Raw genomic sequence first — 15409 nt, 5'->3', positions numbered from 1 at the left:
TAACTAGAATTTCTTCTCCCTGCCCCCCGCCCTTCCATGTTGGAGAAATCAAAGCAAATTCAATGTACTTGTATCTATTATGTCATTTCCTATAGAATATATCTGAAAACATAAAATTCTGGCTGACATCCAAAGAGACTGAGGACTTACAGACACTATCATGTAACTTAATGTGTTCTTTCAGCTCTCAAAGCTGAAAGCATTGTTTATATGCTTTATAAAAAGACATATAAATCTGTTCTATATAGAACATTCTGAATGAGATATAGCAACATAATTCAAGCCATCTGCCTGTTTCTATTCTTAGTCCTTTTATAACTAGGAAAGAGGTAATATGAAATCATTTATTATAGCTACTTTATATTTGTCCTTTGTTTCAAGTCCCAAAGTGTCAGTGATTGTGGTCAGGAAGAAATGCATTCCTCGATTCTTTGCAGAGGCAAACAGAAGCCTGCAAAACCCACCTGTTGGCACTATTGTTGACACAGAGGCTACTCGTCCTGAATGGCAAGTATACTTGCGTCAAACGGAAAGAACCTGCTGTCTCCTTCATAAAGTACAATTTGAATATCAAATTAAGGGAGTATAATGTTATTAAGCAGGAGTCTTCTAAAACTTCAGGTTAGAAAGGCACCATGAAATTTTTTCAGCTCTCCTAATTCAACAACCATACAGTATAATTTGTTTGAAGGAGCAAATGTATCTGTTTTCAGATATGCTTGTAGAATTTCTTCAGCAAACAATTCATTTTACGTTTAATCCATGTACAAAAATTCTGATTTTGAAACTCCTATTAAAAGTGAAATATACAGTGTTCTGCACTGAATTACACTAACCAAATTGAAAAAGTACATAAACTGCATTAATTTTTTAAATGACAGTTATAGTATACAAAATGTACGTACCAATATAATCCATTCATCTTTACATTGTATTTTAAAAGATAAATCCTCCAAAAAAAAAACCCAAAAACCCCCCAGAGAAAATACAACTTTAAGATTCTCATGTGGGTCTGATTTGCCCGTGCATTACTCCAGGTTTAAGTTGATGCAATTCCATTTATTTCACTGGCATGAAGTTAGAGTAATACATGGGCGAATCGGACGCATATGAGAATCCTAAAGTTTATTTTCTCTGTTATACTGGTTATAGGTATTAATATTAATGTAACTAACCAAAGATGCTACATTAATAGACGTCGATACAGAGATGACAGACTCAGAAACCTAACAAAGAAAAAAGTCTGCATTTTGATGTCCTTTTCAAACCCATTTCAGCCAAGATTTTAAACTCGGCCTTGTGTACACTACAGAGTTTTGTCGACAAGTTATGTTGACACTCAAAAAGCACAATAATAAAAATCGGTATTGCATGTTCACACTACTCTCCCTCTGTCATCAGGCACTAGCATTGACAGTGTGAGCAGTGCATTGAGAGTATCTATGCCACAGTTCAGCTCAACACCTTTTGCCACTAAGTCTTGTGGGAAAGCGGAGTGGATCACAGTGCATCTTGGGACTGGGCTCAACATCCCATGATGCATTGTTTTCCATCCCAGCGTTCAGTGGTCTTCCAGCTTTCTTTCATGGCATTTTTCAACAGCCCTGGTTCGCTGTGCACCCCAGCATGTGTGTGTGAAGGGTTGGATCCCGCACTGCTCTCCTATGCTCTGATAACTGTCATTAAGACATCACGGATGGCAGTGCAGTTAATCATGAAGTTCCTAACCAAACAGGACTCCCGGTTGCCTCATCTGCTCTGTGATATGGATAGAAGCAACTTAGATTTCTGTTGGCATTCACGGAACAGCTGCACATGGTGGACCATCGTTTTTGGGCTCAGGAAACAAGCAGGGAGTGGTGGGATCATATTGTCATGCCGGTCTGGGATGACGAACAGTGGCTACAGAACTTTCAGATGCAGAAAACCACCTTCTTGGAACTGTGTGCTCACCCCAGCACAGCGGCACTAGAACATCGGACCCAGAGTTGCCCTATTGGTAGAGAAGCATATGGCAATCGCAGTGTGGAAGCTGGTGACTCCAGCCTGCTACCGGTCAGTCGTGAATCAGTTTGGAGTCAGAAAGTTGACCGTTGGGGCTGTGTTAACGCAAGTGTGCAGGGCCATTAATTGCATCCTTCTATGAAGGACCCTGACTCAGGGAAATGTGTGTGAAATAGTGGACAGCTTGGCAGAAATGGATTTCCCTAACTGTGGAGGAGCGATATTTTGTGGAGGGTGCCAATTTTGACACCAGACCACCTTGCAACAGAGTACATTAATAGGAAGGGGTACTTCTCCATGGTGTTGCAGGTGCTTGTGAATCACTGTGGGTGTTTCACTGACATAAATGTGGAGTGGTCCAGGAAGGTGCATGTCCACTCCACGACCCATTCGCCTACCCTTCTGTTGGAGCCAGCTGGCAAGAAGGAGCTGAAGAAGCGGCGGTTCGGCAGGGCCCTATTTGTGGCACCATGAAGGTGCGATTCCAGGGGGCACTTCGACCAACCCGAAGGGTGCCGCTAGGGGAAAAACCTTCCTGCAACTGTGTCCGTGGCACGCACACACCTACTTGGATTGGACATGAGCAACACATCTTGAAGAACAACAGTTACAAAAAGGTAAGTAACCGTTTTTTCTGACATACAGATTAGCTGTACAGGGAAATGTTGAGCACACAAACACAGCATGCCTTGTATATTTATGTACCCTGAACCCACTTCATGCATCTTCAGGAACACCAGCCTTTACAGAAAGCTGCAAGTGGGGACTTTCTTTCCGGACCAGAAGATTACTGTGGGGGATGTTGAAGTGATCCTAGGAGACCTAGCGTACCTCTTACAGCCATGGCTCAGGAAACCGTACACAGGAAACTTGGATATCAGTAAGGAGCGGTTCAACAACAGGCTGAGTAGGTGCCGGATGACCATGGAATGTGCCTTTGGCAGATTAAAGGCACGCTGGTGATGCCTTTATGGCAGATTAGACCTCAGTGTGGATAATAATTCCATGGTCACAGCTGCGTGTTGTATGTTGTGTAATATTTGTGAAGCTAAGGGTGAAAGGTTTGCTCAGAGGTGGAATGCTGAGGCAGACTGCCTGGCTATCAGGGCTATCGGGGGCTCAGAGGGGGGCAATTCGAATTAGGGAGGCTTTGAGGCAACACTTTGAAAATTGGAACCAGTAAGGTATATCCCTGTGCCCGGTACAGCAGTGTTACATTACATCTAGTTTTCTTAGGAAGGAATTGTGAATTTTGAGGCCTTAAATTCCAGATGATTAAACTGCCTGTGTATGTCTTGGTAGTGCCTGCTGTCTCAATTTGTAGGACACAAAGATTACTTATTCAAAAACTTTGCTTTTATTACACAAAAAACAACACAAACACACTTGGTGGGAAAGAAGGTACCAGGGAAGGGCAGACTTTCAGAGCTGTGCATAAGTCTAGCTATCACTCTGAAAGTTGTCCAAGGGGGTGGAGTGAATGGGAAATAGAGAAGTCTTGGAAAATGGAAAGGAATGTGAGAGTGGAGTTGGGGGACATGGAAAAGAGTTTTGAATGTGCTGCAAGGGAGGGTGGGCAAGCATCTGCTCAGTATGCAGCATTATTAAGGACTTCAGCATCTGCGTTTGCTCCTCCATGACTTTAATCATCTGCACAGTAACATCCTTAATGAACTTCTGATTTTATTTTCTGTCCCGCCTTTTGGCTTCCCTCCATTCCTGGCATTCCCTTTTCTCTGCATTGGAGAATTGCAGTACCTCCCCGAACATGTCGTCTTTGCTCTGTCTTGCGTGCTTTATCATCTGGCTGACATGCTCTGCTAGAGTGTAGGGGGTGCCTCTGAAGCCACATCTGTAGAAGCATAAGAAACAATATAGAGAAGCGTGATTGTTAAGTTCACACACAGCATTGAAACATTTCAGTAAAATGCACCTGCGGTAACAACAATCACTTTCTTGCTGACCCTTGGCAAATACCCCAAGCATGGTGAGTGTTGGCTGGGGGATAGGGGTAAGTGTTCTACACAGGAGCACAGCACTGAGGCCAGCACCGATATCAGGGCTGGTGCCGAGCTTGGCACCAAAACTGAGGAATCAGCATAGGCTGGACCCTGCAAGCTGGAGGGACAGAAGGGCCATGTACCAGCCCGCGTCATCTTCACCCCTGATGAAGTGGTGACACCAACTCCAATGGACAACAGGGCTCACCAGGAGCTGTTGAGGAGAGTGGCCCAGAATCTGGGACTCCAGGTGGAGGAGGCAACGAACCCTGTGGTGGATATTTTGATACAAGGGCCCTTCGAGGGTGGCCTTACTGCTCATAAAGACCATTCAGACCACTACCATGACATTGTGGCTGACACCCGCCTCTCTACTTCCCGCAACTAAAGGGATAGAGAGAAAGTACTTTGTGCCATCAAAAGGGTACAAATACCTCTTTACCCCCACTCAGCCTGGGTCAATGGTGGTAGCGGCCCCAAATGAATGGGAGAAGCAGGGGCAGCAAGGTCCAACACCCAAAGGAAAGGATGTGAAGAAGCTGGACCTCTTTGATAGAAAGGTTTATTCTACTGGAGGGCTCAGCTTCGCATTGCAACTAGCAAATGATCTTTGGTCGCTATAATTTCAACTACACAAAGCACAGCCGCTTAGCAGGCATGTGCTCTCCTGCTTCTTGCTTGCTGGAGAGCAACTGCTGAGACTGGCTAGACACCTCCAGAGTGGTGAACAGTTTCTGGCTGCCTGCCCCACTGGGCAACCCCCCTGTGGGCTCCAAATCATTGTCTATCTCCACCTCTTCATCAATGACTTCGTCCTCCAGGTTAGGTCCTCCTGCCGCCTCCAGGCCCGTCCAAGTATCCATGGACGTCTTGGCAGTGGGGGTTGCCTCTGAGGATAGTGTTCAGCTCCTTATGGAACCAACAGGTCTTGGGTGCAGCACTAGAACGACGGTTTGCTGCCCTCGCCTTCTGGTTCGCCTGCCTCAGTTTTCTTGTCTTTGCTCTGCACTGCACCATGTCCTGGTCATACCCCTTTTCGTACAAGCCTCAAGAAATCTACTCATGGATATTGAAATTCCTATGGCTGAAGTGCAGCTGGGACTGTACAGCCTCCTCTCCCCAAATACTGAGCAGATCCAGCAGCTCCTCAGCTAAGTTCCCTATTAGCTGTGTGGCTGTGCAGCTGCCTGTTAAGCCCCGCACAAGGGCTTGAGGCTGCAGCAGGGAGAGATGCTTCTCCTCCAGCATGAACCTGCGGTGGCAAGGAGAGGAGCCTCTCCCCACCGGGTCCCAGCACGGACCTGTGGTGGCAGGGAGAGGTGCCCTTCCCTGCTGGCCCCAGCATGGACCTGCAGCAGCAGGGAAAGATGAGGAGCTTCTCCCCCCGGGCCCCAGCACAGGCCTGCTGCAGCGAGGAGAGGCACCCCTTCCCAGGGCCCCAGCACAGGCCTGCTGCAGTGAGGAGAGGCACCCCTTCCCAGGGCCCCGGCACAGGCCTGCTGCAGCGAGGAGAGGCACCCCTTCCCAGGGCCCCGGCACAGGCCTGCTGGGGTGTGGGGAGAGGAGAACCTCCCTTGGCCCAGCCCAGGCCAGTCAGAGCTACTGGGGAGAGGAGCCCCGGGCCAGCCCCGCCAGAGCTGCTGCGGCTAGCAAGAGGCACCTCTCCCCTGGTCTCAAGCTGCTGTGGCGAGAGAGGGCTGGGGGGAGTCCTCTCCCCCCTCCCCGCAGCTGCGGGGCAGCCTGCACCCCAAACCCCTCATCCCCAACCCCACCCCAGAGCCCACACTCCAGCCATCTGTCCCAGTCCTGAGCCCCCTCCCTCACTCTAAACCCCTTATCCCCAGAGCCTTCACCCCATAGCTGGAGCCTTCACCCTCCCTGCACCCTACCCCCAGCCCTGAGCCCCCTTCTGCACCCCTCATCCCCAGAGCCTGCACCCTACCCTGAGCCCTCAAGCCCCTACACCCAAACCCTCTGTCCCAGTCCTGAGCCCCCTCCCGTACCCTGAGCCCTCATCCCTGGCCCCACCCTGGAGCCCACACCCCTGAGCCCCCTCCGAACCCCTCGGCCCTACTCCCACCAAATGAACTTTATGTGCACCAATATGAAGGTGATGTGTTATATATGGATGTAAAAAATCAGAGGGAACACTGCTCCTTAGTAGTCCAGCAGGAGAGCTTTTGACACATGGGGTTGCCATGGTCACCTGGGAAGATGTAATGAGACCTCTCCACAGGGAGCAAACAGGAAATGGATTTTCAAAAATTCCCTGGCTTTAAAGGGGAGGGGTGGGGATGGTTGTTTACCTGGCTGGAGGGCAGCAGATTTCAAACTGCTGACCAGAGCAGTCAGGATGGGCATTGTGGGACACCTCCTGGAGGCCAATTAAAGCAATAAAAATCAAGTGCGGTGTCTACAGTGGCACTTCGTCAGCAAAACTTTTGCGCAAAAAGCCTTATGTCTCTCATCAGATGGTTTTATTTTGTCGATAAAACAAGGCATTTTTGCCACCAAAAGTTGCATTATAGTGGTTATGCCTCCACTTTTTTGTAGACAAAAGCTGCCTTTTTTTGGTAAAACTCTGTAGTGTAGACAGGGCCCTGGATTTGTCTAGAATATAAACAGAGGAGGATCAGATTCTCATTTACACTAAAGCCTCTTTACATTGCAAGACTGCTGTAAAGGGGCCTTAGCGGAAATATGAATCTAGCCCAGAGACCCTTAATCTGATTGCAGCATAGTAAATCCACTAGTTTCAGTAGAGTTACTCCTGATTTACAACAGCGAAAGTGAGATCACAGGCCCTTAAATGATAAAGAACCACCTCACATTTTAACTAATAGACAATATTAGTGAGGGTAAACTGTCAAGTGCACATAAGCTAATGCTTTTTTTTTTCCCCTCCAAATTCTTTAGGTATGACTTTTACCTAATCAGCCAACTAGCACGTCAGGGAACTGTCAATCCCACATACTATAATGTTGTGTATGATAACAGTGGATTAAAACCAGATCACATGCAGCGCCTCACGTACAAGATGTGCCACCTGTACTACAACTGGCCAGTGAGTAAATAGTCGCATACAATCATCATTAAAAGTAGTGTAATTTTTCCAGCTGGTTTTAAATAAAACTGGAAAGAAATCACACATAGTTTCACATACGATGATTCAATGCAGCTATCGCAGTACTGCTGTTATAAAAAGGGTAGGAGTTGCAGTTGCCAGCCTGCTGCTGTTATGGTGGGAGGCATAGGTGACTTGTGCCTCCAGATGCTGGGGTAGGGGGCACAATGTATAGGGGAGGACATGTGACTGCCCACATGTCTCTTCTACCCAGCAACCCTTTTGTACTGCGCCCAGCCTGGGGCTGCCATGCTCTCCCCACCCCACCACAGTTACCTGCGGGGAGGGCTTTGTTTTTCTCCTGCTGTGCGCCCCCCCGCCCCATGTTAGACCGCTCTCACTGACAGCCGGGCCTAGACAGGCAGTGGTATGGAGCCACTTCTCATGTGACTGAAGCTGGCCGCTCTGGGTCACTGATTCTGTGTGGTGCAGCAGCTGCCTGAGAGCGAGCCTGGCTGGGGCAGCGGCCCGCCCCACCCGGTCTGCTCCCTGCCCAGGCCCAGCTGCCAGGGACAGGGACTGAACATGCAAGGGGGCAGGTGCAGCAGGAGGAAGAAGGGCTCTGTCCTTCTCCTCTCTCCACCCCCCAAGCAGGCCAAGCAGAAATCTTGATCCCACATGCCTCCGCCATGTTATCTATGGTGGGAGGAGCAGCTTCTCCAGCTGCAAGCTGGTTGGACATATTTACAAGGGCTAGAGGATTGTTTCTTAGTAGCCAAAAAGCTATTTTGAAAGGCCTGTATTTGCTGAAACCTCCCTGGAAAATGTGTTTGATATTAATTCACTTTCTAGTAGACATGTATCCATGTCACAATTATTAATACTAATTGGCACCCTTGGCGTACTTTAATAGAGAGGCCAATGATTGAATAGGCAGACAACCTGCATTACCCATTCAGCTGTAGAAGTGGTCACTCCATTTCAAGGTTGAGACATTTTGGGTATGTCTACACTGCACTCAAGATATGCAATTGCAGCACATGTTGGTGTACCAGAGCTGGCTTTAATTGAGGTAACTCACTAAAAATAGCAGTGTAGCCACAGCAGCCCAAGCTCGCCCCCCGAGTATGTACTCGGGATCCTGGGTCCAGGTATTTTAGACTGCATCTGCATTCAGTTTCTTAAGACCGGGGGGGAGGGGGAGTGGCCTACCTCTCCACTTGGTGTATACAACATAACCTTTGAATAAAGGGGATGGTGTTTTCATTGCGCAGGAGTGCCCTCTATCGGCTGAATTTCATTGATACAAACTTGGGCAATTCCTGCCTACCATTGGCTGGGAAAGGAATTCTGGGATTATATTATGTTTGGAAATGGCAGTTGGGATCTTAAAAATAGTTTGCTTTTCTCAGCAGAAAGCAGCAATACAGGCTGGGAATGTCTGTCTTACTTTCATCTGATGTTTGTTTCATAGGGTCTAATCAGAGTGCCAGCGCCCTGTCAGTATGCCCACAAGCTGACCTTCCTGGTGGGTCAGAGCATTCACAGAGAGCCAAGCCTGGAACTAGCTGACAAGCTTTTCTATTTGTGAGGAGAACAACAATAATATATCATGAAGACAACTTTAAGAAATACTAACATGGCCAAATCTGGATATGGTCTCACGGCTGCCAGCATAGTGTAGCTCAAACTCAGTCTTGTATTTGAAGGAAAACATCTAGTTTTAGACTTAAAGAGAAATATCTATTCTCTGAATTAAGAGAACAGAGCATCCTGAACAGATTAAGGTACTTTACTTCAGTTAGCCCCAATAGGAGACTTGGAGCATACTCCCTAGTAACATTGGAAAATGTAGGGATATATGATAGACATTTTGTTGATATAGATACACTGTACAGCTGATTATTCTGTAAGCATATCATTGCCGTTTAATTTCCAGATTGTTTGAGGATTACTTTTTCCTTCAAAGACTCTTTTAGAAAACTGTTTGGATAAGGTTGACATTTTTTTAACAAATAAAGTTTTATTCTGTTTGCATTTTAAGATTATTTTTGATAATTAGTTAGAATATATACCAAACTTTCTTTTAAGCTCACTCTGCTATTGATAGACAAGTCTTAAAAAAAAAAAAAAGTGCCCAGTGTTGCACGGATGTTTTGCAAATTAACACAAATCACAGTAAACAAAATGTAGGAACAGACACCTTGTTATACATACGTATTAGCTGGGAGGTATTACTAAATGGTTTAGAATTCAGTTAATTGAAAAAATTGGTTTGGAGGAGTCTGGTTTTTTAAGTGTTAAATTACATCTATTGTAGTTTGATTTTTAAATAGTGTAGGTGCCTCACTGCACTAGTTAGATAATAGCCCTACTTTGTGAGTTTTTCATTCAAGGATCTGGGTTCAACAGCCAAATTGTGTCTCAGCAACCCTGGATGGTTGGTAAATGTTACCATATATGCTTAATAGATGGGTAGACTGAAGTTAAGTGTCTTGGTCATAGCAAAATTTTGAGTGAAGAGCAAGAATACAACCTAGGATCCTTAACTCTATCTGATTATGTATTAGTGCCACAGAAATACCTATATTCTATGTTCAGATACTTCACAAACATATGAAAAGTTTCACAGTTTTAAAAGGGGGGTTTCACATAGAGATACAGTCAAATCTGTAAAATAAATGAGTGGGATTCAAAGAGAGAAGCTACCCACAAGCCATATCTAAGGAAGTAATGAAAGTGGAGTCTACACATTGCTGGGGTGAGCTGTTTCCACTTTGGGCAAAATAGAGTTCAAAGAATCAGGATTGATACTGATAGCAAAGAATAACGGTGGAGAGATTGCTGCCCAAAAATGTCCTAGATTAGATTGCTCCCCAAAGAGTTCTGCATCTTGCACCTTTTTCACATAGTTCCAGTCAGTGACCTAGTTCTCTGAAACTAGTGGAATCTATTAATAGTTGTATCATTGTTACCGCAGGTCACTTATCAAAATAAGCACTCTTAGCATTATTGAGTCCCTCATGCAGGTAGTTTGCCACCTGGAAGCCAGTGAGTCCCTAGCCAAACTGGTGATATGAAGTATCTTGATGGGTATCTGATGTGACTATCACATTATTCCATATACAGCTACAGAGTTCTCTATTTTGATAGAATTGACGGTTTCAAAAAAAAAAGTCAGTGAAAGTTCTATTGAAAAAAGAATATCCACACAGAGACTTGCACCAAACTAACAAAACATTTAAACTGCAACTCAGTTATTTCGGTTCCAGCTACCAGGTTGACTAGCCTGCAATGACAGTTGCTAACTGCAGTGTTACTCTGAATAGTTGCATTCTGGCTTAGAGCACATAGGCCTGTACTTTAACAGTGCACAGTTAAAATTATGGATTAACTTGTGGTTTCCAGTTGCCTGAAATCTTATAAACTTACATGCAAAAATCAACATGGAGAATGTTGAAAGTTAATGACCAGGCAGTGCCACAATTAAGGCTGTATAACTTTAATTCCGCCTTCTTGTGGATCTGCATTATGATTTATTGCCAGATCCATAGCTGATGTATATTGGCTGTTAATTTTAATGGTTAACAGCCTATAGTTTAGTGGCCCATAGAACGGAAGATCTGTCCCTCAGTCATTAATTACATGATTCACATACTGTGCTCCCAGGACAGCAAAATGCTCCAGCCATTCATGAACTGTATACAGGGAGATACCAGCAAGCCCCCCCTTGCACCTCAGAAGTGTGCATCTTACACTGCTCAAAACCCCCTTGATCAGAGTAAGCTCATTAATTAGTTTGTGATACCATCAAAGGGTACAAGTATGCACCAGCCTTTGTAACCCACATAGACTTCCCACATTTCAAACAAAAAACACTCTGGCTTAGATAAAACATTAAAATAAGTTTAACTACAGAAAGATCCATTTTAAGTGATGTATAAATGATATAGGCATAGAAGTTCAGAACTGGTTACAAAAAGAAATAAAAGATAAAATTGCAGTCTAATTCCTGAACTTTATCAAACTAAGTCAAATTTAAAGTAATAAGGACCCTACAGCAGTCTGTGCTAACTGGCAAGCTTTGCCAGTTAGGACCACTACTCCCCTCCCCTGGTCAAATGTTTCTTTGTCTTCCAAATATCTTGTTGACTTCGGTGCAGCTGGGAGAGGAGTGGTGAAATGGTGATGTCATTGTCCCTTATTTTATACTCTCCTCCAGGCAGGGCCAGCTCCAGGCACTAGCCCAGCAAGCAGCTGCTTGGGGTGGCCAACGGTGTGGGGTGGCACATCTGGGTCTTCGGTGGCAATTTGGTGGCAGGTCCCTCACTCCCTCTCAGAGTGAAGGACCAGCCCCCGAATTGCTCTGAGGACTGAAACGGCGGCGGTAGAGCAGCAGATTGCGATCACGGCTTTTTTTTTTTTTTTTTTTTTTTTTTCTGCTTGGGGCGGCAAAAACCCTGGAGCCAGCCCTGCCTCCAGATGCTGGAAATATCCTTGCTGTGTCATGGGGGTTAGGCAGCCCTATGGTGTGGAGCAACTGTCTTTTATTGTGCACTGTAAATCTCTTTCTTACAACTCTCCTGCTGCTGAATGGCTTAACACCTGGCTGGGTGTTGATCACCCCTTTGTTGCCACTGCAGCCCTAGTCCCTGGGTGTTTCCTGGACTCACAACATGTTTCAGTAACAAACATAGCAAAATCTCAAAACTTCATATACAATGACGATACAAGCAGCAAAGAGTCCTGTGGCACCTTGCTTTTACAGATCCAGACTAACACGGCTACCCCTCTGATACAATGACGATACAGACATTTCAACAGGACAGTAATGGTCAACAGATTGACTTTTTCAATGATACTTCACAAGGCATACTTTGCACAAGATTGATCATAATTTTTTAAAAGTGGTGACTATAATACTGTAGACTATCACACCAATATATGCCAGCAAATTGCTCAGTGTTGTATACTTAATGCTGTGTGTTGGGTAAGGATGAGTTAATGAATACTTATAAAATGACTTTCAAAGACACTTTATTCATAACAAATAGTTGGATCCGCACTAGTCAGTCTTTAGATCATTATTCTCAATTACTTTTGGATACCTTTAACATGAAAGGCATTAGTTAATATCAAATTCTGTTCTGCAACGATACTGCAACTAATTAGTTTAGTGGACGCAATGGATGAACCTCATAGCATTCAATAGGGTGCATGGCTGCAAAATTTGTCCCTGTATGGGAACACAGGCAAGATCAAACTGTTCAAGTTAATAAAATCCATAAGGAAACAAGTTAATAGAATGGCTGATGATCCAAATAACATCACAGTTAGCTCACTGGCTTGAAAGTAGAGTTGCAGCAAAAGACCTTTGGTCTTATAGCAGATGGAAAAACTGGAGGAGGGTATATATTGAGAGGCAGAAAAAGTAAATTCAGTCCTGGTTGTATAATTAGTGACATTACAAGTAAATCTAGGGAGATAGAGCCTGGTTTTTGTGCAAATTTTTACAATAAAATTGTCCCTCTTATCATCTGGTTAAAATACAACACATGTTCTTCGTGGAAAGTTTCCTCCATTCAATTTCCACTGAAGATGCTCAAGTGTAATCCTTCTGCCAGGTGAAGCCAGCAGCAACAAGGGCCAGGTTCAGTATCTAGGGGTTCCTTTTCAACAATACAACACAAAACCAGCTTGAGCCCGAACCCGGTGAGCTGGGACAATTACACACCAACCCCTGGGCGCCTCTAAGAGGCAATACTTCCCCTCTCACAAGCACAGAGTCTGTGTAGCAAAAACTTTTAATCAAAGGAGGGAATTATCTCAGCATTAATTTGGGAAAACACTGCAACTAGGGTTCATAAACACAAACCATGAGCAAAAGCCCCATCCCCAAGTAAGTTGAGCAGTAGCCTTTTCCCCTCAGGATCTTAAGTCCAGCAACCCAAAAGTCCCTTTAATGTGCCCATCCCTTCTCTGCATCCCACTCACAGTTGCTGTTCTTGGCCAGTGCAGCCCCGGAGTTCAGAGATTAATCCACAGAGTTCACCACCCTGTGTAGAAGGCAGGTGGGGGATAAGGAGGCACCTTACATGCTGCACTGCTCAGGCATTTGCTCATTGCCCCAACAGCTGACTGCCATGCCTCTGCAGGGCTCTGCTCTGGTGCTCTTCACCAGCTTCTCTGCTAGCCACTTGCCACACTTCTCCACTAGTCACCCTGCCGGCTGCTTGCCAAGATGTTTGCAGAGCCCCCCCACACTTAACACAGCTCTTAGTGATTTCAGCTGTTAGTGGAAGAGCTTCACTGCTGGTGCACACTGGATAATCTCTTGTGATAGAGACAGTGTCTCAGAATAGGTCTAATACTCAATGATTTCATCTCTACAGCATGTAACAAGACTCTCAATTAAGCCTAAATTATCTATTTTATTATAGAGAGAAAGGATCAAATCACATCTAAGACCCTTACATAAAACCAGGTACACATACCTATACTCATCTATTCTCAAATCATTGGATTTTGGAATCCACATGACATGCTTAGCGAGTGCTGTTGAGTTGAGGGTGAGTCCCTCCATTGGGGTATGCCAGGTACAGTTCTGCTGCCCTCAGTTCATACAACAAGGATAACAACTCTTTATTACTTCTGCCCCAATAACAAGGAGACTGGGGATCCAACACCAGCAACAAGTGATCATTTGGGCAAGCAATCCCATCATGTTGAGCACCTAGGCAGGATGGGTGTGTCCATGCAAACGAGATCAGCTTCTGAAGTCTTTTTCCACAGCTCACCACTAGATGTCAGGGGAGAGCTCATTCAGACTGCATAAGCAAGCAAAACACAGTGCTTTCCAGTAAGGGGCTTGGAATTCTTCTCTATTGAGCACTGATGATGTTGCAGTTGGGCTGCTGCACTCAGTTCTGGGCACTGTTCTACAGGAAACATACTGATCAGACAAAGGATTCCACCTACTGATTTCTCTGCAATTCCCTTTGCTTCCAGGGAAATTTGTAAATCCAGAAGACACAGACTCCTTTCCAGAATGAAACATTCAGATGGCATCATTTGCTCCATATTTGTGAAAATTACAGATTCCTTCTGCTATCATGTAGGGATTAGACATTAAGAATAGCCACAGTTATCATAATTCATTATAAGAAAAAATTAGGTAGGGATGTTAAATCTCATGCTTCAGGTCTTAAGCAAATCTCTAACTAGTAGACACCAGGGTGAGACCTGATGTAGAGGCAGATTATCTCACATTTGCCTACTGCTAGATTCTGACACCTTTCTCTGAAGCAACTGGTACTGGCCACTGTCCGAGACAGATCCTGGACTAGATGGACCATTGGTCTGATCCAGTACAGCAATTCCTGTGTTTCTATAAGAGTAGGCAACAGAGGAGTGCTGGGAAATACTGTGTGACCCGAGTCAGGGTTCCAAAGATTTTTATCCTGGTCACATGATTAGGTCAGTGTCCATGGACTCCAGTGGCTGCTGTTAGATTGCCTATTCTGTGACTGTCATTACTTGAAGAAAGCTTGTGCAAATAGATGAGCCTTACTTTGTGCCCTAAAGGTAGCAAGACTTGGTCTCCACTGGTTAAGTGACAACCACTTGGAATTAAACAAGATGGTTATTTGTGTAAAGTTATACTAACAAGCAGATTTCTGCTTCTATCTCTGGCCATATAGAAGGCTTGTCTCTCAGGACCTCAATTCAGAAATCTTTCTGAAAATGAAACACAATATTAGCACCTTTATGTTCTTCCACAAAGAGAAAAGCTAGAGGACTTTTAAAGGAAACAACAGGGAATGAAGAGAACAAACGTAAAGTCTCCATGAGAGAGCACAGAGTGTGGGGCTCATGCTGGAACAACCATCATCGTAAATTACCTCACTTGAAAACATCCACCATTACAATCACAGAGCTATGTCTCACACTCCCCTGAAGACTATGCAGAATGGGTTTGAGATTAACTTCCCAGCAATATATCTTATTATCGTAGGCCATATCATCAATATTTAGAAGGTATTTAAAGTGCAGCCCTTCAATACATTATGAGATGGTTTTTGAAGATGAATGAGACTTTTATGCTGTGCAGGGGGGAAATGTCAGGATTATCATAAAACTGTATAACTTGGTAATGCTGCATGAGAGCAGAGAACAAAATGATCATAACTGTAACGCTTACAGCAGGTGCCATTAAAAATGCCACATTCACCCCCAGACTCCTTTACTCAGGCTAGCGCCATTGGCGGAAAGTTACCACTGTGCAGAAAGGCCAGGCACCCATGTATGTGCCTGGGTCATAAGTGATGAATTAAGCCTTGTG

The 15409-nt window shown here is 44.9% G+C and overlaps 1 protein-coding gene and 1 long non-coding RNA gene across 4 annotated transcripts in view; one reads left to right on the top strand and one right to left on the bottom strand.

The window, feature by feature from the left end:
* Nucleotides 1-9070, top strand: part of PIWIL4 (piwi like RNA-mediated gene silencing 4) — a 58815-nt gene extending 49745 nt beyond the window's left edge. For all 3 annotated transcript variants that reach the window (XM_045019670.1, XM_045019673.1, XM_045019667.1), the window contains 3 exons: nt 382-507; nt 6921-7068; nt 8543-9070. In XM_045019670.1, the coding sequence (XP_044875605.1) occupies nt 382-507; nt 6921-7068; nt 8543-8659 (391 nt within the window). In that variant the 3' untranslated portion in view covers nt 8660-9070. The remainder of the gene's footprint in view (nt 1-381; nt 508-6920; nt 7069-8542) is intronic.
* Nucleotides 3392-15409, bottom strand: part of LOC123371823 — a 36005-nt gene continuing 23987 nt past the window's right edge. The window contains exon 3 of the long non-coding RNA XR_006579952.1: nt 3392-3856. This is a non-coding gene — a long non-coding RNA (uncharacterized LOC123371823). The remainder of the gene's footprint in view (nt 3857-15409) is intronic.

Source organism: Mauremys mutica, chromosome 1 (genome assembly GCF_020497125.1).
Source record: "Mauremys mutica isolate MM-2020 ecotype Southern chromosome 1, ASM2049712v1, whole genome shotgun sequence".
NCBI lineage: Eukaryota > Metazoa > Chordata > Testudines > Geoemydidae > Mauremys > Mauremys mutica.
Note: the sequence above shows the minus strand (reverse complement) of the source record. Positions and strands in the feature narration are given on the sequence as shown.